General features: G+C 41.7%; 2 protein-coding genes across 4 annotated transcripts; one reads left to right on the top strand and one right to left on the bottom strand.

Moving 5' to 3' along the window:
* Positions 1-559: 559 nt before the first annotated feature.
* Positions 560-9,800, bottom strand: micu2 (mitochondrial calcium uptake 2). 2 transcript variants are annotated; one of them, XM_018732369.2, is made up of 12 exons: positions 9,506-9,800; positions 8,759-8,897; positions 7,391-7,422; positions 7,058-7,133; positions 6,919-6,966; positions 6,283-6,365; positions 3,130-3,183; positions 2,751-2,854; positions 1,529-1,700; positions 1,171-1,279; positions 923-1,080; positions 560-708 (listed from the first exon to the last, which is right to left on the bottom strand). In XM_018732369.2, the coding sequence occupies exons 1-12, from the start codon at positions 9,731-9,733 to the stop codon at positions 607-609; spliced, it is 1,305 nt and encodes a 434-aa protein (XP_018587885.2). In that variant the 5' UTR covers positions 9,734-9,800; the 3' UTR covers positions 560-606. The 2 variants fall into 2 exon arrangements, with proteins under 2 accessions (XP_018587885.2, XP_018587886.2); XM_018732370.2 differs by lacking the exons at positions 560-708; positions 1,171-1,279 and having other exon boundaries at positions 979-1,080; positions 9,506-9,799.
* A 1,537-nt stretch (positions 9,801-11,337) lies between these two features.
* On the top strand, positions 11,338-22,789 carry LOC108922253 (zinc transporter ZIP10-like). Of its 2 annotated transcripts, XM_018732286.2 has the most exons (10): positions 11,338-11,605; positions 13,536-14,667; positions 15,118-15,286; positions 16,868-17,043; positions 18,418-18,585; positions 18,709-18,856; positions 19,090-19,371; positions 19,484-19,564; positions 20,347-20,537; positions 21,680-22,789. In XM_018732286.2, the coding sequence occupies exons 2-10, from the start codon at positions 13,555-13,557 to the stop codon at positions 21,830-21,832; spliced, it is 2,481 nt and encodes an 826-aa protein (XP_018587802.2). In that variant the 5' UTR covers positions 11,338-11,605; positions 13,536-13,554; the 3' UTR covers positions 21,833-22,789. The 2 variants fall into 2 exon arrangements, with proteins under 2 accessions (XP_018587802.2, XP_018587803.2); XM_018732287.2 differs by lacking the exons at positions 15,118-15,286; positions 16,868-17,043.
* The last annotated feature ends 814 nt before the right edge of the window (positions 22,790-23,603 follow it).

Here is a 23,603-nt window from a genome sequence, read left to right as displayed (position 1 = left end):
AAGGTGCCCCAAGCAGGACTTGGCCAAGTCTGCTGCAGCACTGTACTCCCCCTTAGTGTAAAACATGCATGTACATTGAATTTTTGTAGGCTGGTGCCTGCAAAATGTTTTTTTCAGAAATAGAGGATAAACACCCTAGATAATATCCAGCAGTTAAATGCCATATAAAAATAGTTTGGATACAATATGTGGCAGAACATAATTCTTAAAGTGCAAAATTGGGTGAACCCCCTGTCTAAAGTCTTCCAAACATACAGAAATAGCAAACATGGATACATAGTTTATTCTAAATTAAGGCTGTATACTGTGTATACAGTCATTTACTGAAAAGTTTAGAAATTATTTCAAGAAAGTATTAATACCATATTTACTAGGTAATCTGTTTTCCCAACACTGCAAAAGGTCAAACATATGAAATTCCATATAATGTACTGTATATTGTAAAACATTTATGCCAGTGCATACAGACCAAAACACCTAATTTCAAAACTATTTGGATGTAAACACAAAAATTAAAAAGTATACTATTTGAACACATTTGAATTTCACATATACCACCACCAAGAAGTAATGGAACGGCACTGAATCCCAGTCCCCTCGCTACTCTTAAAAGGGGCTCCCCGTCTTTTTCAAAGCCTCCTGAGCACCTTTCAAGGTTTCTCTTTTCACACATCTCCAATAGCCAGGAATTCCATGCTCAGGGTGAACCTATGGGGATGGAAAAGAAAGACAACTGTTCAAACCCCCAAAGTATAAAGTTTCAATACATGAAATTCATGTGACGAGACTGCATAACACACGCCAAGCGAAAAAGCAAAGTAAATTTAACTGTGTTGCAAACCATTTGTGTATTCACTGTGTACAATTTACTCACATACCATAAATCTATGTTTATACACTTTAAGGCTAACAAAGTTTTTACCTTCAAGCCACGATGAATTCTGTCCTTCATTACTTGAATGAACTCTTTATGACTGAGGCAGTTGTCACCGTCCAGATCAAATATCTTGAAAACGGTATCCAGCACGCTCTCAGACAGATCATTTCCTGTTGCAATTTTTACCGCTCTTCTGAACTCAGCTACAAAGAAAGGAAACGAAACTATTCATTTCTATGCTTTGTTTTATTCCATCCATCCATCCATCCGAAAGATGACAAATAAAAACGTACCCATTCCTATGGGACGATTGGCTTCACTGATCATTTTCACAGATAAGGCAAAATCTTCTAGATTATTTGTGAAGAGGCAAAAGGACTTAAACTCGTCAAAAGTAATACTCTGCAAAGAGACAAAGCATCTTCCTCAAATTTTATCGTGCTCATAATCATGTTTACTGGAGTCGCTATCATTTGCTGTACGAGATAGTGTTTCAGCATTAGGAAAGATGCACAAGAATTGAAGACAATGGTAAAGAACACAGTAATGAGAACACAGAGTCACTGTAGCAGAAGCCACCTCACCCAGCTAGGTGAAAGGGCTCCTCCACCAGTGTACTTTCACTCAAAGGCACCTTCACGGGGCTCGCACCTGGCCTGCTGGAATTCTCTTCTTCATGTTCTCCAAATAGATGTCATTGTCCTCCTCATTAGTGTAGTGTAAAAGCCACTCTGCAAAATCCTCCCTCCTCATGGTGTCCATTCCTTTGGAGAACTGCAGAAACTCCATTTCCTGCACTTCAGCTTGGAGGTCTTCCATAAATCTACAAGAGGAATTTGGCAAGGTTGTGACAAACTCACTGCCAGTCAGTATCAGTCACCCAGAGCTACACAACTCATACCAGCAGAACCAAAGAACAAGCCAACAGCCTACAAGACTTGCACACGTGAACGCTGAGATTCACAGGCAGCCTCACATCCCACACACACCATTTGTGTTCTCGTGCGTTGTTTTAATAATAACTTAAGTGATGTTTCAAGTTTCGGTCTTCACTGGGTAGCACGTGAAAGAACCTTGTTACTTCAAACAAGGTCTGCACAGCTGGGTGTGCTGCCGCCATCACCCATAAAACAATAAGCGCTTTCTGAAAACGGGTGGATTAAAAAACTATGGCAAACATCTGCAAACCTCAAGGCAAACTATTTCCAGAGGATACAAATCTACAGTTAAAGATTTGCCACATAAAATCTATGTTAACAATTTTGTTAGTATCGGCCACTAAGTGGCTGAAGACTGGTGAGCCCCCGAATATTCCTAGAGCTATGCTTCACAGTCTTTCAAGAAATATCAGAAATATTACAGAAAACTCTGCCTGCTTATAAAATACCACTGCACTGGCCTTTACAACTAGGCTTCAGAAGCAACCATGAACTAATCCAGTACTTTGTGATTAAACTGTCTTATTGCAATATTGCTATTTTTCCAAGTAGATGACTTTTGAAAAGCTCAGCTACACATCAGGATTTTAGCATTTACAACTTTGAGAAAACATTTGTGAAACCTGTGGAATTATCTGGTTTGTGTATGAATGACTTGTAAAATGTGGTTGGCCCAAAAAAAAAAAAAAACCCACTGTGATCAAATGGCGCGCATGTACACACGCACACACACACACACAATTCTACGTAGTCATATACCTATTGGAAACACTGTTCTAGTCCAAGATCAGCAAAAAGTGCTATTCAAATGCAATTATAATAATGGTTTTGGCAGCTTCATTATAAGGATTGGAAACAAAATTGAATAGGTGTAGAATTCGACAAGAACAACATGAAAATATCATCAGGTAAAATCAAAAGGCTGAAATGCACACCTGCAAAAGTCTCTGTACTGAAGTTTGCACCTTCCTGTCTTGGAGAAGAAATGTGCTTGTAATGTTGTAGTCACATCATCATCATCATCATCATTTACTGGTTTCTGAAAAACATGAAGCAATTCTGTTTGTCGGCGTGTAATACGCATGAAAATGGCTGATAAGCCACTAACCCTAAAAATTATCCAAAATATTTAATCATTAATAATAATCTAAGCTTACCAAAGTAGATGCCCATATTACCATGTTTTATAATGCACTACTGTAGGACTTAAGACTGATGACACGGCAATGAGTGTGACATGGTTGTTTCACAGTTTTGCTTCAAGAGTGTGTTCATCTATTCCACTCAAGTACAAATTCAATCTTGCTTACTAACCTCCATATCTTCTCCTGGAAATTTGTCTGATCTTTTCCCAATTATGTTCTTCAACTGAAGGTGGGGGGCAGCAAAAGAGAGAGAAAGTTGTATTAAAAACTAAAGTGCTAAAAAACAGAAGTGCTGTAACACTATTTCAGAAACAAAAATGTGCTTCTCAAGAACTCCTTTCACTAACTAGTTTTATTACTTGATCCACACATGGATGGTGACTCAGTGTCGGAATCATTGCCAGTTATTATTTTCACATACAACACAAAACCTGTATGTATACACACACACATACATACACTATATTAAAAAAATCCATGACTGTCAGCACTCAGCTAAGCATCTTTTTTAAATGCCTGCAGTCAATCGAACACATGTCTCTCACAGTGGGGTCCATACAACAACAACAAAAAAAAAAAAAAAAAAAAAAAAAAAAAAAAATCACTACAATGGCTTATGAAAATGTACTCATCTGTACGTCAACTTACAAACACAACTGAGAACGCAAATCAGTTCATAACTTGGAACTGTTCTTAAGTCCATCCACTACATCACAATCTATAAAACCTGAACAATAATATTCTTTGATTTATTCACTGGTTAGGTACTGTTAAAAATATCAAATAAACCTATAATGAATTAAAAAAAAAATTGCCATAAGACATTTATTGTATTTCCCCATCAGCAGCTCATACAGTGCAAGGCTCCTGTCCCTCTATACCACAGACATCAAGTCTGAGACAGGACACAACATGGACACTGGTGTATTCTAAAATTAACTGTAAAGTTGTCAGCTCTAAAATGGCTAAATATTAAAAAAAATCTCTCGTTCAAAAAGTTACATTGTGCAAGACCGTGCCGTGTTCCTCCGTGTGGTACAACGGGAGAACCAAACAGTGGAGTAAAATGAGAAAGAGTTGCAGTGTCATAGAGGGCTGCCAAGAGAGAATGTATTAAAAAGTGTTTTGCCTTAAATACCAACAGCATATCTCATGATAAACTTTAAAAATAATAATAAAAAAAAAAACCCAGCTAATAGAAGGCACCCATTGATTTAAAATAACATGCTTGTCTGCAGCTTGTTTGCTGTCAAAATAGCATAATAATGGAAACACCTGCTTTATAGCTGATGTAACAGTAACGTGTGTGTGTGTGTGTGTGTGTGTGTGTGTATAAACACTCCGTGACACTGCCTGTCCCCTTCACCCCTCCTCTTCAGCTCAAGTTTCTACTCCGAGTGCATTTTGTTGCTCAACCTACAGATTGTGTAATCCTGTTATGAAGGATAAGTGTATTTGGTAAATTCTGTAAGCATATATTACTTTACACATTTAGTCACGTCAGGGAAATAAAGGACCTAAGTAGACGTGAAGGGTGTGAACACATTCTCTTCCTCTCCCTACGAACCACATGAATACAAGCAGCCAAAACATTAAAAATGCAAAAAACAAGCAATTATAAAATTCAGAAATGCAACAATAAACACTCAAATATATCACAAATCAGGAATATAAGTTGAGGGCAGGCAGTCTGTGCTCCAACGTTTGGCTCTGAAGTGGAACAACCCGACCAAGAACAAGCCCTTAGACAGCGAGTTATGCATTATACTTTTCCTTTAAGTAAACCGATGGCCGGCAAACACAATCAGATATATATAAATATATATTTTTAATCTCAACTGTCTTCAGTTATGTCTACCAACATGTCACAATGTGATGAACTGAAACTGCAGTAGCAATGTTTTTTCAATAAGAGACAGAAATGCAAAAAGTGAGCTTCTCTTCTACGTACATACCTCTTTTTCATCTGTAATATCCAACGCAAAGCCAGTAAATAAAGGAATAATTCATTATTAATACATTTTGGTTAAAAATGTCAACTGAATAAAAGCTAAATTTTCAAAAAATCTCAGTAGTAGCTTCAGCATAATGAATAAACACTCACCAGTTACACAATTTATCATAAACATCAGTAATTAATGCCATTTATCATCCTAAAGTTACACTGATGAAAATTCTTTCACTTAAGTGCCACTTTCCTGGGCTGACTATATGAAAATACAAAATGACAGTGTTAACTGCACAGTGTGGTCATGTCATGTATTTTACAAGATCTAAAACAAAATGAAAATGTAGTGTAGAAAGTGTTCACAAGCAGTACAAAGTTTAAATACAGTCTCCACCAGGCAGCAAAAAGCTCTGAGTTTGTTCCTAGGTTATCCTCAGGATCCTACAGAGAAATTTTCTTGTTCTGATACACCGCTTTCACTCCCCTTATGCATTAAAATGAGCACTTTGTTACGATATCATACCATAAAATGACAACATTTTATTGTAAAACTGTAAAAATAAATAAATAAATAAATAAATAAAAGACCATTCTTAATCTGATTCCAAAAAAAGTTACACATGCACCAACATCTCAATTTATGAACATTGTTAAAACCGGAAGTCTGTCTGTACCTAAGTTTGTAACTTCAAGCTCACTTTAATCACAATGTATAAAACCCACTAAAGCCGACTTCCATTTATTCATGGCTTTTGTTCCATAAAAACCTTAGAAAAAGTTTTAGAATTTTTAAAAAAATTACATGCCCATAAAATGTACTCCAGTTGAGTAAGAGTGTGAGATCAACTTAACGGGCTTCCACAGTATTTACAGCTCATATCTGGTATTCCCGAGTGCTGGCGATCAATAACATGAAGAACGTGGGAAATATTTATGGCATAAAGCGTTGAGTAGTATGCTGTGGAGAAGTTGTACATTTTCAGTCATTTTAAGTTTTGCTTAAACCTATTTGCAAATGCCCCAGATTTTAATGTAATACTTTCAAATGATCCCATGACAGTTACATAGTACAACTTAAATATTTTATAAGCATAAAACCTGAAGTGCTTTATGCGACCAAGTAGCTGCACAATGCCTCCGCTATACTTTCGATTCACTTCACTTTCTGCTGGACTGACAGTGCTGCCTTCCAGCAATAAAGCTGTTGCCGGTGTCAGTTTCACACCACAGCTACCTCTGCATATTTTATCTTGGTACATTTCTATCTGCATTAGAATTTGTCATTTGTAATTTAAAAGAAAAAACTGTCTATATAAATCAAAGCACACACAACCTGGATGCATGTTGCGCATTAATACTTGTGTACATACGTACCTTCAGAAATTCCTTTTTGTCCACATGTTCATTACCATCAACATCAAGCATTTTGAAAGCAATATGAAATCCTGTGTGTGGTTCTGAAACAGCAAATATACGTAGTTAATCGAAGCCATCTCTCAGGTTGCCACTATTGATACTTCAGTATTCAAGGAAGGTAGATTACAGTAATTAGAACAGTTATAGAAGAGTGAAGAAAATTAAAAACTACCCCTTAAGTAAAACAGTTAATTCATCCAGGGAAAACACCTGTTGGAAAGGGCTCAAATTACCAAGATTTCTTATTGGCGGAGAAGAAAAAATTAATTCATAATAATACTGCCTTTCATGACAATTCAGTGGATTTAATCCCATAAAGTTTTAACCTTTCCTACATCAAACAGCACTTTAACATTTTTTGCCTTAAGTTCATTACCATTAGATAATAAAGCGTCACAAGAACTCCGAGTTGCTCGTACGTTCGTGCACCTGCCTACGAGACCAAAGAAATGTGCAGGTGCCACACCCCAGGAACGGTGAGGTTGCTCGCGTAGTCCAGCGCTTCAAGTCGCCAGGCTAATTTCCGAACTGAAATACCAACTCTTGGGAGTTCGCTTCTCATCCAATGCAAAAAAATAAATAACTGAAACTTACTTGTGAGAATTGTCAGCAGGAACAAATATTCTGTGTAGGAAATCAAACCTAAAAAACAAGGTATGTTTAATACTACTTCCAAACATGAATTAAAGCTGTATGGGAAGAGACTGAGAATTAACAGGGTTAAATATCTTACCACTATCCCCTAACGTGCGGAAAAGAGTGGGGCCTGCCTTCGCTGCTGTAGCAGCACTCAGCATTTTATCCACATCCTGGAAGGGTGAGGACAAGTCAAAACATGATAGATATAGTGACAATGAACTTACATTTTTTTCGGAAAGCCTCAGAATATACTAATTTAAAACAAAAACAATGATTTGGATTCTTCTTTTACCAAAGACACATATTAAATAACCCATTTCAAAAGAGGACCTTGTACAGGTGTTGCTGCAGAAACCACTAGAAATTATGTAATATACCAGTCCAGATTTCATTATTACACTTTACTACAGGTACACAAGGTGCTCACCTGCTTGGAAAGAACCTTCTTTCTCAGCTTGCCTAGAATTTAAAAAAAAAAAAAAAAAAAAAAAAAAAAAAAAAATGTATCCAGTACATGTAAACAACATATTTACTCCAAGATGTGATCTCTAGCACAACATTAAAGGTTTTGAAAGACGCAAACATTCGTGAAACTATCTTTCTCGATCCAAGTGAAAGTATCTTAAAATTTCTGAGAAATTTTCTTAGGTGTAGAAAGAACGTTTTCCTAAATCTAATTTGACTGCGATTCAGAAGAAAGCACAGCAAACCAAAGTATTCTCAGCTGTAGGTAAACTCAATTACACAAACATGAACTTAGAGCAATAATGTAAAATAACAAGTTTGCACATCCAATTTCCTGCAAGCACCACTTTTCATGCAATTAAAAGTTGTAAGATACTTGAGCAATGGATGCTGACAGAGCAAATAACGTATATATTCCCATTGACCTTATGGGATGTGGTACCCAACACCATAACAGTACATATAATAAACGTGTTCATGAAAAACATACAGTAACTGAACAGTGAGTGTATGTGTGTGTGGGGGGGGGGAGGGGGGGTATCTGGGGGTATTGTGAGTCAGCCAAGGTGATTTGTGGGCATCTCTCGCTCACACCCCATCCCAACCCAGACAGCGTCACTAAGGGTGGCCTTCACCTGCTAGTGCTCACTCAAGCAGAGTTCACCGCAGTGCCAAACAAATGGTGTCGCTCACTCAGCCTCCATGAGGGTGCAGGAGCCCAACCCTACAACCCTGCTGTGGGCCGTGACACACCGGTGGACACGAAATGTTTTCCGCACGTTGGAGAAGCTTCCTCTAACGTGCGGAAAAAATTTCGTAGGGTTCCCACAATAAGCACCGTTAGGAGTGCTCTACAAAGCACGGTGGCACAGCGAGCAGCGCTGCTGTCTCAGAGCGCCTGGGTGGTGAAAGAGGACATGGGTTCGATCCCCACTCAGTCTGTGTGAGTTTCCTCCCACAGTCCAAAGACATGCTGTTCTGGTTCCCCCATAGTGTGTGAGTGACACAGAGAGAGTGTGTTCCACTGATGTATGGTTGAGTGACCCATTGTAAGCAGTGTATCTAGCAGTGTAAATCACCTTGGTGAAGAACGTGTGTGGGCTGACAACACTACATAGAGTTCATTGGAAGTCGCTTTGGAGAAAAGAATCTGCTAAGTGAATAAACGTAAACAAGCAAAGCCAGATGTTTACAGGGCAGGACAGAATTAATAACACTCGCCAATAACGAGAATACTTTTCGACCTGTACGCTACGCTGCTCGCTGATATTTTCGGCCAATAGGTTTGAGGGGAAACAAGCGAGGGAACGTACAAGGCGGTTACACTTACGATCGACATTCTCCAGCGTAACGGAGAAGAGGAAATCCCTCGGCGTCATGTAGGGCTCCTCCTCGTACTCGACGGAGCAGAACTGAGCGAAACGCAGCCGTCGAGCAGACTGGACGGAGAAGGCGCTTTCCTTTACAGCCTGGCATAGTAAAAGATCACATTGATTGATTGTGTGTGGAGAGTTGAGGGAAATGACGTCACTCACTCACTCACTCACACACACAATGGGAAACAGGTGTTCTCTGTTGAAATCAGAGCAACTATCAACCCAATACGTCTAGATCCTCATAAGCTGCTTGTGGAAGGTAAACACACCCAGGAACTAAGCGCACTTGACAAGTTGTTGTGTACTTTTGTGTAACCGGAGCCTCACAGTTCCTGGACTGCAGGGTCACGTGTGTGGAAATTGCGTGTTTTTAATCCATGTTTCCATCTATGCCCACACGTGTTTCAGCTGAACTCTTGTGACACTATGACGTTGTCCATACTAATTTAAAACAAAAACAATGAATGTTTTGAATTCTTTTTTTGCCAAAGACACAGACACATAATAACCCATTTCAGAAGAAGACCTCGTCAACCACTAGAACTTATGTTATGTAGAGTGTGTGAGAGAGAGAGAGAGAGAGAGAGAGAGAGAGAGAGAGAGAGACTGGTGGTTCCCTGCTGTCCAGCTGCACGACCTGCCTGCTGCTACAATAACTCTTAGTACTTAATATAGTTCGTGCACGCTGTCGCACCGCGTACCTTCTTCTTCTTCTTCTCCTCCTCCTCCTCCTCCTCGTCCTGCGCGGCGTGAACGGCGCAGGGTCCGAAGCGCGTCCCCGAGCCGCGGTGACGCGAGAGGAAGAGTCCCCCGACAGCCAGGGAGCCGAGCACTCCAGCGTAGTAGCGGGCCGCGCACGCGCTTCTCAGAGCGGGAAAACGAGCGAGACCCATGCCGAGGCGCGCGCACACCCTCGCCCAGTACGCCATGTCCACGGGGTCCGAGATACGCGAGACTCCTGCGCTTCCGGGGACGTGTCTGGTGATGACGATCGATGACGACACGGAAAATGCGGAAGTAGGAGGGCAGCGACCTGTACGTGTCCCCTCTACCTGTATGTTTTTTTTTTTTTTTTTTGAACAAATCACACACAATAGCAGAACATTCATTCAGAACAGTCAACCTAGCCAGGGGGAATTTTTTTTAAAAAAAGAAAGAAAAAAAACCCTTTAAATTACAAAACACTCTAAGAATAACCAGACATTATCAAGACCTTATCACAATAATGAAGTCTTTGGCCTTCTTATCAAACTCTGTGTCCATGTACTGCTTAAATTCTTTAAGAAAAACAGAAAATATAGGTTTTTTTTATTAGCAAATTTTGACCTGTGTATATGATATTTTAGCCAAAATGATTAATAAATTATGATATAAGCTTGTTTCTCTGTATGTTTATCAAAACGGAAGAACCCAAACAGTACATATTCATAATACAAAAGAAAAATTCTTACACAATCAGTAATACATTTTGAGACATCTCTCCATGACTGTTTCTCTACCTGTACGTGTATGTGTGCTCAGAGCAGGCTCTACGCCTTGGTTCAGCTCGTCCGGGCCCGGGGAAGAAGCCCATTTTTTACATTTGGAGAAATTCTCTGAATGTTCACGTTTACATTTAGCAGACGCTTTTCTCCAAAGCGACGTGGACGTACATCTCAGAGAAAATACTATTTGTGCATTAGGAGAAAGAGACACATGATAGTTGCAGATGTGTGCGATTCTTTAAGTAAACTTAATTTGTATCTTTCCACTTATGCACCGATGTTCATCGCACGAGTAGGTGCATAAAACTCATAGTCATAATAGACGATTCTTGATCACCTTCCTACAAGGTACACAAACATTTACGTACAATACGTTTTGATATTTATTTCAGTGTCAAATGTCGTTGTGATATGGTTTTTTAACATAACTATAACCGAAAATGATAGAGACACGTTAAAGAGAATTCTCGGTTACTTTATTACGGGTTAATCACTATATTTTACTTTTTTAAAAGAACTTTTAAAACGACGTAAGGGTTTTGAAGTCCCAAACTTTCTTCTCTTAAGTGATTATTTATAATTGTTTTTCATTTTCTGTCTTTGTAAAGATAAGTTTATGTGAAGACGAGTGAGTAATCTCTGTCGTGTTTATGATGAGAAAATGTGGATGCGTTTGTGTTTTTCAATTGGAGGGTTCAGCTATAATATGGTATGGTACCCTTCCGTATTCATCTAAATCTGCAATACCCCTTGCTTTTTGTATCATTGTTCTCTTTTCCCACTTTTAAATTTTCGTTATTTATGCTGTTTTCTGTGCTGTTATTTCTTTTTATTTTTTTAAACAAACTTTATTGACAAAAAGCAGGAATTACAGAAGTCAGGATCATAAAGAAAAGACGGAGCCAGATCCAATTACAACAGACAGCAATGTCAGAGGGGTTTCACGAAGAAAAGACTAAATTAAACAGATACAACCACACACGTATTACGTAAGAAACAGTTAGGAAAACACAAACGTACAGAAAAAGTAAATAGAGGACTTATTCATCGCCAATGCGCCGGCGGGGCAAGACATCGGTAGAAGCACAGTTCTCACGGCTATAGGATTTGTAGAAATTATAATAATGTTCTTGTAATGTTTAATTTCTTTGACAAAAAGGGGAATTTGTGTGCTGCGTGAACAAAAGAAACAAGCGCGAGGTGTGACGTAATTACGCCGCCGTACATTCATCTTCCGCCGCCGAGTCCAAAGCACGCGCCAGTGCTTCCGCCCCGCGGTGCCGAGCGAAGAAGAGGTGCACACGGCACTCTAGTGAGGTAACGTTAAGAAAAAAAAAATTACGCGCGCACACGCACACACACACAGAGAGATGCGCGCGCTTCAACTTTGTTGAGTGCAGCGCGGTGGTTCGGAAGCAGCGTGGTTCTAGAGCTAGTTTTGGAACGAGAGGAACATGGGCGCTGGTTGAACGCGGCTCACTGCGCGCTTCCGTGTTGCCGGCGGTCCTTCTCTGTGTTCAGCTCCTTTCGTTCACCTGCCCAGGCTGCCTGGTCCGAGCGCGAGCTCACGTCGGAACACGTGACGTGCGTGGTCGTGGACAGGATACGCTTGCCTCAAATTCTTCGGGCTTTTGTTTACCGCAGCTCGCGCCACACGTCCAAGTCCCTGGCGCTGGGAAACGGGGCTGATGATGGGTAAACTTGAGTTGAGGCACTTTTTGCTTCGATGGGAGAAGCGAGTACTGGTCGCTTCGCCCTCTCTTCTTGTCACAAGTATATTTGCACGTGCACAACCAAATGTCGACCACGGACTTGTGAAGTACTAGGCCTTCAGTCTGTCCACGTTTGGCTCTTCCTACTAGTACTAGGAGTCCGCATTGAGGGGCTGTCACAGGTCACGTGTGGTTTAGTCATGGAAAGTGCAAAAACACCCAGCTGGACACTGACTCGCAAAAGAAGTTCCCCTAATGCACTTTGTCCTTTAAATATAGTGATGGGTAGTGTGATTTATTCATTGATTTGTAAATTATCTTTGTTGCTCGGCGAAAACTTCCACAGCGGCAGCCAGTATTTCACTCGTGTGTCCACCGTTTCGTTCGTTCTTTGAAGGCAGGATGAGGTAGGCGATGTCGCCGACGAGGGCCTCGTGAAACACTCTGGTGACCTCGCAGTCTGAGGGGTCCAGGAACTCATCTGCGGTCGTCCCCTTGACCGGGCCGTTTGCCTCGGCTCTGCTCCTCTGAGGGAGAAGTTCAGGGCAAGTCGGGTGGCTCTCTAATGATGAGAACGGAGAGCCGTAGGTTGCGAAGGTTGAGCCGCAAGTCGCTCTACATAGAAAGAACTAAATTGACACCGAACACAGTGTGCAATTCAAGCACTAGGCTACTTAGTTACTCATGCATTTATACAGCAAGGTGATTTTTACCGGAGCAATTCAGGGCGTGTACATTGATCCAGGCAAAGCTATTATGAACCATACACTTTACAAACTTTCCCAAACAAAACTGACGTGGATATGATTTTCAATGTTTATGTATTAATTAAACTGAAAAAGTTTAGAAAAACTTGACACGGTGTCTCTCAGCAGTTGGACTGTGCAATTTGACGTGGGTTCGGCCCAAACATCGTACGTGGGCGTTATTTAAAAACAAAAAAAAATCTATGTACATTATCTGTCATGCATGATGCAGTTGTCCAAAATATATAATAGTAAATATATTCTTTGATAAGGTTGATACCTCCAATAAATATAATTTATAAAATCAGTGGTGACAGAATCAGAACGAGCTTTTTTGCCTTGTATGTTCACACATACAAGGAATTTGTCTTGGTGACAGAAACTTCCACAGCACAGACAGTTAGTTAAATGATCTCTTGTGGTAGCCTCAAAGTACAAGTTTCTGCGATAAACAGTAATTAGACTGCAGTCTACAGCTGAATAGAGGACATCGGCAATAAAATGCCTTATAACAAAAGGCTGATATTCGGCACGATTAAAACCTTTAGAACCTGCACGTTGTAAAATGTGGAATTTTGGTTCCACATTTACTCCAAGAACATCTACAGCTGAATGGGTGCTGGATTATTCCTGCTTCTAGTCCAACTCTCCATTTCACTACAGTTCTGTAAACTGGTTTCTCTGTATAGAATCCCACTGGTGGGGTGTAGATCATTCACTTTGTGTATTTCGGTTTTACTCGTTGTATGTTATTTGCATGCTAACGGTCTCCTCCCTGCTGTTTTCCAGGTGTGAAAGCGAGGAAGGGATGAAAGTCCACATGCACACCAGGTTCTGCCTTCTCTGCGGTGTAGTGTTTCTCTTCCCCCAGGACAATCACTGCCATGAACAGGGGCACCTTGGCCATGGGGGCCACACTTATGAGCACAGTGACACGCAGCAGTCTGAGGTCCCAGATCCCAGCATAAGCCCAGTTCCACCAGACCAAGACCTGACCTTAAGTAAACAGAGATTCTATATCCAGCAACTCTTCCGTCGCTACGGCCAGCAAGACCGCCTGGACTTCAGCGGTTTCCAAAGCCTATTGCTGAGCCTGGGGCTGGGGCAAGTGAGAGTGGTGGGTCGAGACCACGAGCACGTGGACCGTGGCCTTGTGGCCCATGTGGGCAAGCCAGAGGTGAGGGAGCACCACAATTCCCACTCTTCGTTTCATTCCGTGGAGCAGCAGCAGCAGCAGCCCCATTCCAGCTCAAAGCCCGAGCTGCTCCGAGAGCAGGAGCGCAGCCTGGACACTGCTGAAGGGTCTGCTGGATGCATTCACAGGACCACAGGGCTGAGGAAAGCCTCGAACAGCAGTGCGCAGGAGGACCACAAACGCAGTGAAAGCCACAGAAGGAAACTGCATCCTCACAACCATAAGCGTCATCCCAAACACCAGCATGTCCAGCACAAGGGCAACAGCACGCTGATTCGTGGATTTCCCCAAGAGCAATCATACGTCACAGGTGAGAGCCACCACCCCCAGGTCACGCAGCCACTGGACTCGAGGACTACAAGGCCCAAGAAGCCCTCCAAGAGCAAAGGTCTGTCCGACAAAAGCAGAATCAGAGCTACAGCACCTCCTGGACTTCCTGTGTTTGCTGCGGTGCTTCGGGGCACCGATGGAACAGGAAAATTCCCTCCGCCAAATAGCCACATCCACACACGGCCCTTTACTACCGAGCATCGTGAGCCTCAACATGGAGTGGAAGGTATACAGAATCACAGCGGTCAGGAAACGGACAGAAAATACAATTCTGATACGAGTCAGTCCGACATACATTTGCACCTGAGGAAGAGAGAGGCTCCCGGCACTCTGACAGACCACCTGTCCACTGCCCTGGTCAGCCGCTCTCACAGAGTAGCACACCAACATGAAGCGGTAGGTTTACACTGAGCACTGCGAGCACTGTTCAGACAAACCATACTGCACCATCTCCTCAGCTTACGAACACACCCCAGTTTTTTAAGTAACTTACTTTGACTCCAGAGTCATCTGATGCACTCATTTTATTTTTATCTGGGATGTACGTCACTTTGGAGAAAATGAATAAATGTACATCTAAATATAAGTCACTTTAAGCACGAAGTTGCTGTGGGTAAAAACTGAACAACATGGACATCACTTCTAACAGCAGGATAGTTTGTTCTGGAGCAGTTCAGGGCAAAGGCTTTGCTCAAGAGTCCTAGAGCATCGGCAGGACATGAACTCCGGTCCGTGCACTGCCTGCTGGCTCAGTATCAGTAGTAGCTGTGATGGTAATGTAGTGGCTCTTTATGTGTTAACAGGTGTCTTCTGTGTGCTCCTCTTTTCTTTCCCTCCCTTCCTCAGTGTGTGAACCTGACTGAGCTGCTGCGCTACTATGGTTTAAGCCCCCACTCACTCATCTCCCCCACTCAGTTCAGCTACCTGTGCCCCGCCCTTCTCTACCAGATTGACAGCCGCGTGTGTGTCGCTCTTGCTCACCCTGAGCAGTCACTGCTGGAGCCAGTAAACTCGGGTACGACTCGCATCTCTTTAGCCACCTGCAGTACACTTCAGTATGTATGGTAAAACACAGTGCGCTGATGAGTACGCACACGGGAGCCTTACACAGTCCTAAACAGAGGAACGGTCAAAAAACGACAGTCTGCACCATTTGCTTGCTAGCTGTTAGATTAGAAATTAAGATAATTTCTATCTCAGCCTTCTGCCACCTCAGAGCCGTCCGGACACCAGAGACCAGTGATTGCTGGGAGGATCAGGACACAAGAACAAGCAGCGTGTTTCGTTCCAAATCCTCAAGTTTATTGTGTGTTCACATAGATTATATACTATTTTGCAGAACAAAGAAATCAGTTTTCATCGGTTTCAAAAAGTGAGTCGGGGTCTAGGGACAAAACCACGAAAGGTGATGTTAAACAACAGAGCACTGTGATTGGTTATACTTATAGAGAGGATATATGATACTTCAGTCGCATCCGTTGGCTCTTTTACCTTAAACAAAGAGAGAGAAGTTAAAACAAGAACTCCAATGTGCACTCACATTCTTGACAGGTCTGACACAAACCAGAAGAACAGGGAGGACAAAGAGATCAGAGAGGTCAAGGTAGAGAAGAGACACGAGAGCCAGTTATTTCTCACACTAGTCTTTTTTTTCATTTTGCAGACTTTTGCATCTAACTAATTTGGGTATCATGACATTTACGGCAACATTTTAGGGCAAGCACTTTGTCAGCACGTAGCTGTTTGTAGCTCAGTGCTGCACCGTGCTGCACCATGCTGCCTGATCTCAGTGTGTCGCAGCTCTCTGCTGTACCTGTGTGCTCACTGCTGCACTATTACAGCTCTGGAGCCGCATTTAAACTTAGATTTGAAGAACATGATGTGTAAAAATTCTGAGGGTTCTGTCTGTGGAAGTGGAACTGAGAACTTCCCTTTCCAACATTTGCAGCCACATGTTACATGTCCAGTACAGGTTGGTTTGGTTGAGCCAATGGGCTTTTATGTATTGGCTCTTGCTAAAGTTGTTGATACAATTTGAAAAGTGGGCATGAACATAACATACTTCAGAAAAGCACCATTTGAGTGCTCAAGTGCTAAAGTGTAACTGATGAGGGAAAAGTACGAGATCCAGTGTCATGTTGGTGCTGCTGCTTTGGATCCTACAGTCAGTGGGCAAGCGGGAAACCTGTTTTTATTTGGCTGCATTTGGGGATTACATTTAAATAGCAACTTTTTGACTGAAAAATATTTGTAGGCAGCAGGTGTTACATGAGCATTAGTCTTCCCCCACCGTACAAAGGTAATGAGTTCCTTTGTTGGAGGAAAAAAAAAAACAAAAAATCTTGTATGGTGAGTTGCTATGGATGGATGAGTTCAGGTAGACAGCTGTGCAGTATTATAGAGTTATTAATGAAGGGAAACTGGGTTGGGGTTGTGGTAATGGTTTACTGTTGAAGTAACTGTGTCCATTTTAAGGGATTTTGGTGATATTGTAACATAAACATAACATCATGACTTTTGTAAGGTGGGGGAAGACTGGAGATATTTATACCTAGTATTACGGTAGGTGACAGATGTCCAATGTTTTCTCCCACAGCATGGATCTGGGTGTGGGGCTTTGTTTCTGTCACCATCATCAGCCTGCTCTCCTTGTTGGGTGTTATGTTGGTGCCCTTCATCAACCAGTCCTGCTTCAAGTTCCTGCTCACATTCCTGGTGGCACTGGCTGTAGGGACCCTGAGCGGTGATGCGTTGCTCCACCTACTGCCTCATGTGAGTTCTCTGCCCTGGGCTCCATGTCTCGTTGATATCTGGTATGGCAGGTAGGAGTGTCCACCTGTTCAGCTGCGCTGACTCCTGTCTCTACGTAAACGTCACAGAAGTGCCACAAGTACTGGCCTCTTTCTCAGTTTTACACCTGCCTTCCACTGAAGTGTCCCATCTACAGCTTCTAGAAGTGTTAGTGGTCAAAGAACTTTTCCATTTTTTTGTGTAGCTGGTTTTTTTTATCCAGAGTGACTTGTAGTGATTTACCCATTTATACAGCTTGGTCATTTTCCAATTCAGGGTCCATATCAGTGTATATAATATATATAATACACTCAGGGAACACACCTTGCTCAAGGTCACTAGAGCAGGAGGCGGGATTCAAACCTGTGACTTCTAAGTTTCGAGGCTGCAACTCTAACCACTGCTACCCCCTGCCCATACTTAATCTTCACCGCTTATTCATTTTGTTGCCACTTTTCTCTAAAGTTAATTACACTCTTCTGTTTATATATTGAGCCACTTAAAATTATTTACGTTTCAATTTTATCGTATCAATTGAGGGTAAGTACCTACAGCAGAAGTGGGTTTTTAACACAGACCCTTGAAATGCAGGGAAATGGCCTAAACTACAACACAACCTGCCAACCCCTTCATGGAGAAATGGTTTCTCTCACATGAGAAGCTTATGGAGCCTAGTTATTTAAGAGACACTAGTGGGGTTCTGGGCTCAAGCAGAACTCTTGGAAATAGATACACTGATGTGTAAATGTACACACAGAAACATATGCATGTATAGGCAGTAACATTCTGCACCATGACTGTTTTACTATGAATGTCCTGTTACCACACTGTACTGTGGTAACTATACGCCTGTAAATGTACTGAGACACTGTGAGTGAGTTCTTTTACACCAGTAACATGCTGTAGGGTTTGCAGAACTGTTCACTCATGGACTGTGACCTGGAATGAACGAAGGAAAGAACGAACGAACGAAGACACCACAGGCAGCTACTCGTAGTGTGTGCTCACAAAAACAGTGCTGTTGGACAAACAATGTGTTTGTAGAATTGTGTGTGTCCATCTAAAGCTTTTATCTGTTATTGATGCACTTTTGTTTAAGTCCTCAGTCGCTTTGGAGAAAAGCATCTGCTAAATGAACAAATGTAAATGTAATGTAAGAATTTCCATTTATTCTGTACAGTAAACGAATGCTGGTCCGCAGCTGAACCAAGATTTAATTGTTTTTTTCTGCCACTTTGACACCCTTGATTATTTGTGCTATAATACAGCTTACATCTTATTGTACACGGCTACATGGAACTATCTAGTTTAATTTGCTTTGTGACTTAAGATATAATATTTAATATTCCCGAACAGTCCCAAGGTGAACATGACCACAGCCACTTCGACTCAAAGAAGGGTGAAGTAGACTTGATTAGCACATTTCCTGCTGTGTGGAAGGGTTTGACTGCTTTAGCAGGCATCTACCTGCTCTTCATTATTGAACACTGCATCAGCATGTTCAAACACTACAAGAACACGAGGGTAAGAATCTGCTCCTTTTACACAAGTGCTTCAATCTTCATCCCAAACATGGTTAGCTGTCTGTACTGTTGTGGCAACATTTCAAAGACTGCTTTGCATGTGCCTCATGCTTGTTTCTTCCAGGGTACGGCATGCAGGAAACGGAGGAAAGGTGAAGAAGCAAAGATAGGAAGGAAGCTGTCGGACCACAAACTGAACCGTCGCTCAGATGCCGAATGGCTACACCTTAAGCCACTGACAGAAGATAGCGTCTCTGTGCTCGCTGCAAAAGGTAGAGCATAGGCTCACGACCAAATGCAAGAAATCGTTGCTGTCATTGGAGCATTTCTGCTTTCGTATATGGGACTCAACAGGCAGGAATACAACACTTTGCATCTGCCAAAGCTTGTGTGTCAGTGCTGAACAGTACAGCTGTCTTCATCATTTGTGTACCAGTGACAACCGTTACATTTATTTTGGTTGAAAGGCATCAAACGATTTTGAACCCAGTTGTTGCATTGGCAGGAGCAGAGAACTTTGTGCTGTCATGCAGCAACGAGCATGACGATACTCAGCTGACAGAACTGCAGGACTCGGACAACTGCAGCCAACACCAGGGGGACCAAAGCTTAGTAAAGGAGAACGGCAGGAATGCAAAGGCAAGGAAGCACAGCCATTCGCATGGCCACTCCCACCACACACACTGCCATTCTGACCAAGACATGAAGGATGCTGGGATTGCCAGTATTGCCTGGATGGTCATCATGGGTGATGGCATGCACAACTTCAGCGATGGCTTGGCTATAGGTGAGTCCCTAAAAATGCATGTGAAAATGAGTTATTTAAGGTGGTTTTGGAAATCTTTTCCTCACGTTGGAGGCAAGGAAAGGTGTATGATGAAAGTGCTCTTTGTTTGCAGGTGCAGCTTTTAGTGCTAATGTAACAGGTGGAATCAGCACCTCTGTGGCTGTGTTCTGCCATGAACTGCCTCATGAGCTGGGTAAGTTTCACAGACTAAGAGTTTGGTGTTCTTTCTCAGAAGGTCTCCTGCAAGGACAAATACTACAAGGTTCCTGAACCCTTAAAGTTGGCTCTTCAAATTTCGTGGAATGCTGGCTGAACTCCAAGGCTTTCCCTGATGTCTGAGCTTCTCACCTTTTCTGAGCTCTGTTACGCTACAGGGGAATTTAATGTGTGTCACTTGTTCATGTGAGCATGATCTCGTTTTTTTAGTCACTATCCAAAGCTTGTGGCTACAGGTAAAGATGGGGATGTAGACTGACTTGTACGCTGAAAGCTCCTCTCTCTGGAGTAGGTTTCCCATGTAGATAAAATCAGGAGGTAGGATTCCTGCACTTCCTTTATTTGTTCCTTTATCATATTGCCATGTCACCATGCTACTGCACCGGTTCCTACGTGATACCCTGCAGCCCATGTTCATAATTGTTCTCCAGATGCACAAAATAAATATAGGCCAGAATAATACATTCCCGAGACCCTTTGATATCCTCACAAAGACTTGGTTTTGGTCACTCCTCAGTTATCCGAATGAAAGCTATATTTTTTGTCTAAATTTGAGGCTACGGCCTCTTTTCCTATGCCACTGTAAAAGTGAAACGCACCACCTGACATTAATGAAGTTGTGCCTGTGTGCGTGGTTGTCTGTACTCTGTTCATTGATCAGCAGTGTATCCTGCATTGAAAGTGCTTTCGGTGGACAGTACAGTGTTGTCAGGTTGTTTTCAGACACTGCCGTTGACAAAGTTCTTTGCTCTGTCGTAGGTGACTTCGCAGTGCTACTGAAAGCAGGCATGTCGGTGAAGCAGGCCATTATTTACAACGTCCTGTCGGCCCTGATGGCCTATGTTGGCGTGCTTATTGGCACTACGGTGGGTCAGTACACTCACAATGTTACCAGCTGGATCTTTGCTGTCACTGCCGGGATGTTCCTCTACGTAGCTCTAGTGGATATGGTAAGAAATTCTTCACAGTAGTTGTCTCACACTTCACACGTTATACAATACTTAAAAAAATCATATTTTACATTTATTAAATTAGCATTTACATGTATTAATTTAGCAATGTATCATATCTTAAATTTGCATTTATTAATTTAGCAGGCACTTTTATCCAAAGCAACGTACAACTCGGAGAAAACAAAAGTGGATTTCATTGACAGACTGCAAGAAATAGATGCAATCATGCGATTCTTGAAGTACAATTAGTTTGTCTGATGTCACTGGTTAATCCAGCACACATTACACAAATAGCTGCATATAGAATTGTGACGAGAGCAAAATCAGGTGACATTAACAGCAATATAACATATAGATTTAACGGGTAACATTTAATTGTGACGAATAATGTGCTCTTAATTTGGGGAGTAGATTGGAGGTCAGGAGAGAAGCGAGTCTGAAAGAGATGTGCTTTGAGATCCTTTTTGGACATTGAGAGGGATTCAGCACTTCTTAGTGTGAGAGGGCGATCGTTCCACTACATCAGAGCCCGAAACAACAACCTGTAGACCTATAAATTTGGACCTCTTGTGTATGGGACCACCATGCATCCAGTGCTGGAGGAGCGTAGTACTCTGGCTAGGGCTCAGTGAGTGATCAGGTCTTGTAGGCATTCAGGGAGCAGATGGGTAATGACAGGAAGTCAGTGGAGATGGACGAGGAGGGGAGACATGTAGGAATTTTCTGGTAGGTCCAGGGCAACTCGTACAGTGGCATTCTGTATCAGCTGGGGAGGTTTGGTGGAGAAAGCTGGAAGGCCAGACAAGAGATTTGCAGTAGTTTAGGAATCATCATGGCTCTGGCAGAAGTTGCATAGGATGTGTTATGAGATAAGGACAGGTGCTATGCATGTTGTACATGACATATCTGCAGGACTGCGTTATGGCTTTAACATGGTGGGTCAGCTTGAGTCGATCATTACTCCCAGGCTCTTCTCCAATGAAGCCGATGAAATAACCAAATGTTCCCATTTGAGAGACAGTTTGCGGCACAGAGGACAGAGCAGCTGGAAGAGATTTTAAGAATGTAAACGGATCATTTGCTTCCTGCACATTTTAAACTGTCTATGAAGTGCTGTTCGTTCTTCACCCTTTTTGCAGCTGCCAGAGATGCTCCATGGGGACAGTGAAGAGCACAAACGCTGTCAGCTGAGCCACTTCTTGCTTCAGAACGTGGGCATGTTGAGTGGCTTCACCATCATGCTGCTGATAGCTCTCTTTGAGGACCACATCGTGCTGGACTTTGGGATCTAATGGAGTGACTGTGATGGCAAGTTGCTGCATATGTTTTGTTCCTCGGTCACTCATCATCTACCCACCTCATTCACCTGCAATGGCCCTCTTATTAATTAATATTAAATTGGGAACCTTCATGTTTCCACTTCTGTATTGTACTGTGAATCAGTGTGCATTTGTTCCTATCCAGGGATTAGTGGAAGCTCAGTGTTCTGTGTTTCCCAATCTTTAATTGATGGTTAATTGCAGCTGGCCCTTGAATCAACCGTACAGTAAGAAAACATTGCAATTTACAAATACTGCACTGGCACTCACACACACCATCTAACAAAGTATTTAGTCCTTTTTTTTTTTTTTTTTTTTTAAAAAAAAAAAAAAGAAAAAAACCATTCATGGGATTGTGTGTTGTAATAAAATTACTGCCATATTTAAACAAAGCAATAAAAATGTCCCTGAAATGTGTGTCTTTATGCCATGCCAAACAATGAAAATACATTGTAAATAAGAATTTGATCACTAATTTAAAATTTTTAAAAAGGCTTAGTTAAACATTGCACTTCTGGGGCTAGAGGGAGAGGAGTGAAGGGATTGGTGGTAAAATTCTCATTTTCAGTCTAAATGAATTCCAGCAAAACAGTTTATCGCTTAGTGCGTTTTGGCGCATTCGGATGCCAGATAACTTTTAAATGGTAGCTACTCCGGTTCCTCTAGGTCTGCTTATGTGTAAATCAGTGAAAACAAAAAAATTGAGAGCTATAGAATAAATCTCATCACGATCCTGGTGTTTCATCTGTGTGCTTCACATATCCCTGCACTAGGTATTAATGCCAAGTGTTACTACCAGCTTATAAATAAATATATTCAGAAAAGGGACATTCCCCCCCCATATAAACAAACTAGCAAAATGTTTGTCTAAAAGGGGGCATGATGGCACAGCAGGTTTGGCTGGGTCCTGATCTCTGGTGGGTCTGGGGTTCGAGTCCTGCTTGGGGTGCCTTGTGACAGACTGGTGTCCCATCCTGTGTGTGTCACCTGCCCCTCCAGCCCTGTGCCCTACGTTGCTGGGTTAGACTTCAGTTCGCTGCGACCCCTCTCGGGACAAGTGGTTTCAGCCTCTGTGTGTGTGTGTGTGTGTGTGTGTGTGTGTGTGTGTGTGTGTGTGTGTGTGTGTGTGTGTGTGGTTTTTTCTTTTTTTTTTTTTAAAAAAAAAAAAAAAAAAGATTGTTCTACCTTTCTACTGTAATCATAGTAAGTTCAGTTTCAAATAAAGTTTATAAAGTCAGTCAAATTAGTATTTAACATTTTTGAACATTTTGATTCAAGACAGGTTTATAAAATGTCTCGTGGTAATTTTAGCAACTAACAAGTGTGGTTTATGTAACAGGTGTATCTGAAAATGCTCCATTACATATACAGAAAATTATACGTGCTGACAAGGTGAACAGGGGATGCAGCAGGCTGAATATCAAATATCCATGTATGGTCATTTCTTTGGTCGCAGCCTTAATGTACATGAGTTTTTATTCATTCTTGATATCACTACACATACTAACAAAACACCTGTGTAGTCTTTAATGATGTGGCAGTATTATTTTGCTGCTCCTATGTTTTGTTTAGTACATAGTCATATAGATAACTCAGTGATGAATGATTGATGTTTGGTTGTTTAGGAGCCATATGCAAAAAATATATATTTTATTCATGCTCCAGATAATTGAAAATGTCCAGTCAGTATTCATTGTAAACAGAAGTTTACACTTTGATTTGACTAGATAATTTGAAATCATGG

Source organism: Scleropages formosus, chromosome 1 (assembly GCF_900964775.1).
Source record: "Scleropages formosus chromosome 1, fSclFor1.1, whole genome shotgun sequence".
In the NCBI taxonomy this organism is placed as follows: domain Eukaryota; kingdom Metazoa; phylum Chordata; class Actinopteri; order Osteoglossiformes; family Osteoglossidae; genus Scleropages; species Scleropages formosus.
Note: the sequence above shows the minus strand (reverse complement) of the source record. Positions and strands in the feature narration are given on the sequence as shown.

Excerpts from the sequence above, each read along its gene's own strand:
- micu2 (XM_018732369.2), bottom strand. The coding sequence starts at position 9,733 with ATGGCGTACTGGGCGAGGGTGTGCGCGCGCCTCGGCATGGGTCTCGCT. Across the intron at positions 6,967-7,057 it reads CCGCACGTTAGGGGATAGTG|GTTTGATTTCCTACACAGAA; the intron begins GTAAGATATTTA and ends CTTGTTTTTTAG. Across the intron at positions 6,366-6,918 it reads CCTGCTGACAATTCTCACAA|AACCACACACAGGATTTCAT; the intron begins GTAAGTTTCAGT and ends TTGCTGTTTCAG.
- LOC108922253 (XM_018732286.2), top strand. The coding sequence starts at position 13,555 with ATGAAAGTCCACATGCACACCAGGTTCTGCCTTCTCTGCGGTGTAGTG. Across the intron at positions 14,668-15,117 it reads TAGCACACCAACATGAAGCG|TGTGTGAACCTGACTGAGCT; the intron begins GTAGGTTTACAC and ends TCCCTTCCTCAG. Across the intron at positions 19,565-20,346 it reads TGAACTGCCTCATGAGCTGG|GTGACTTCGCAGTGCTACTG; the intron begins GTAAGTTTCACA and ends GCTCTGTCGTAG.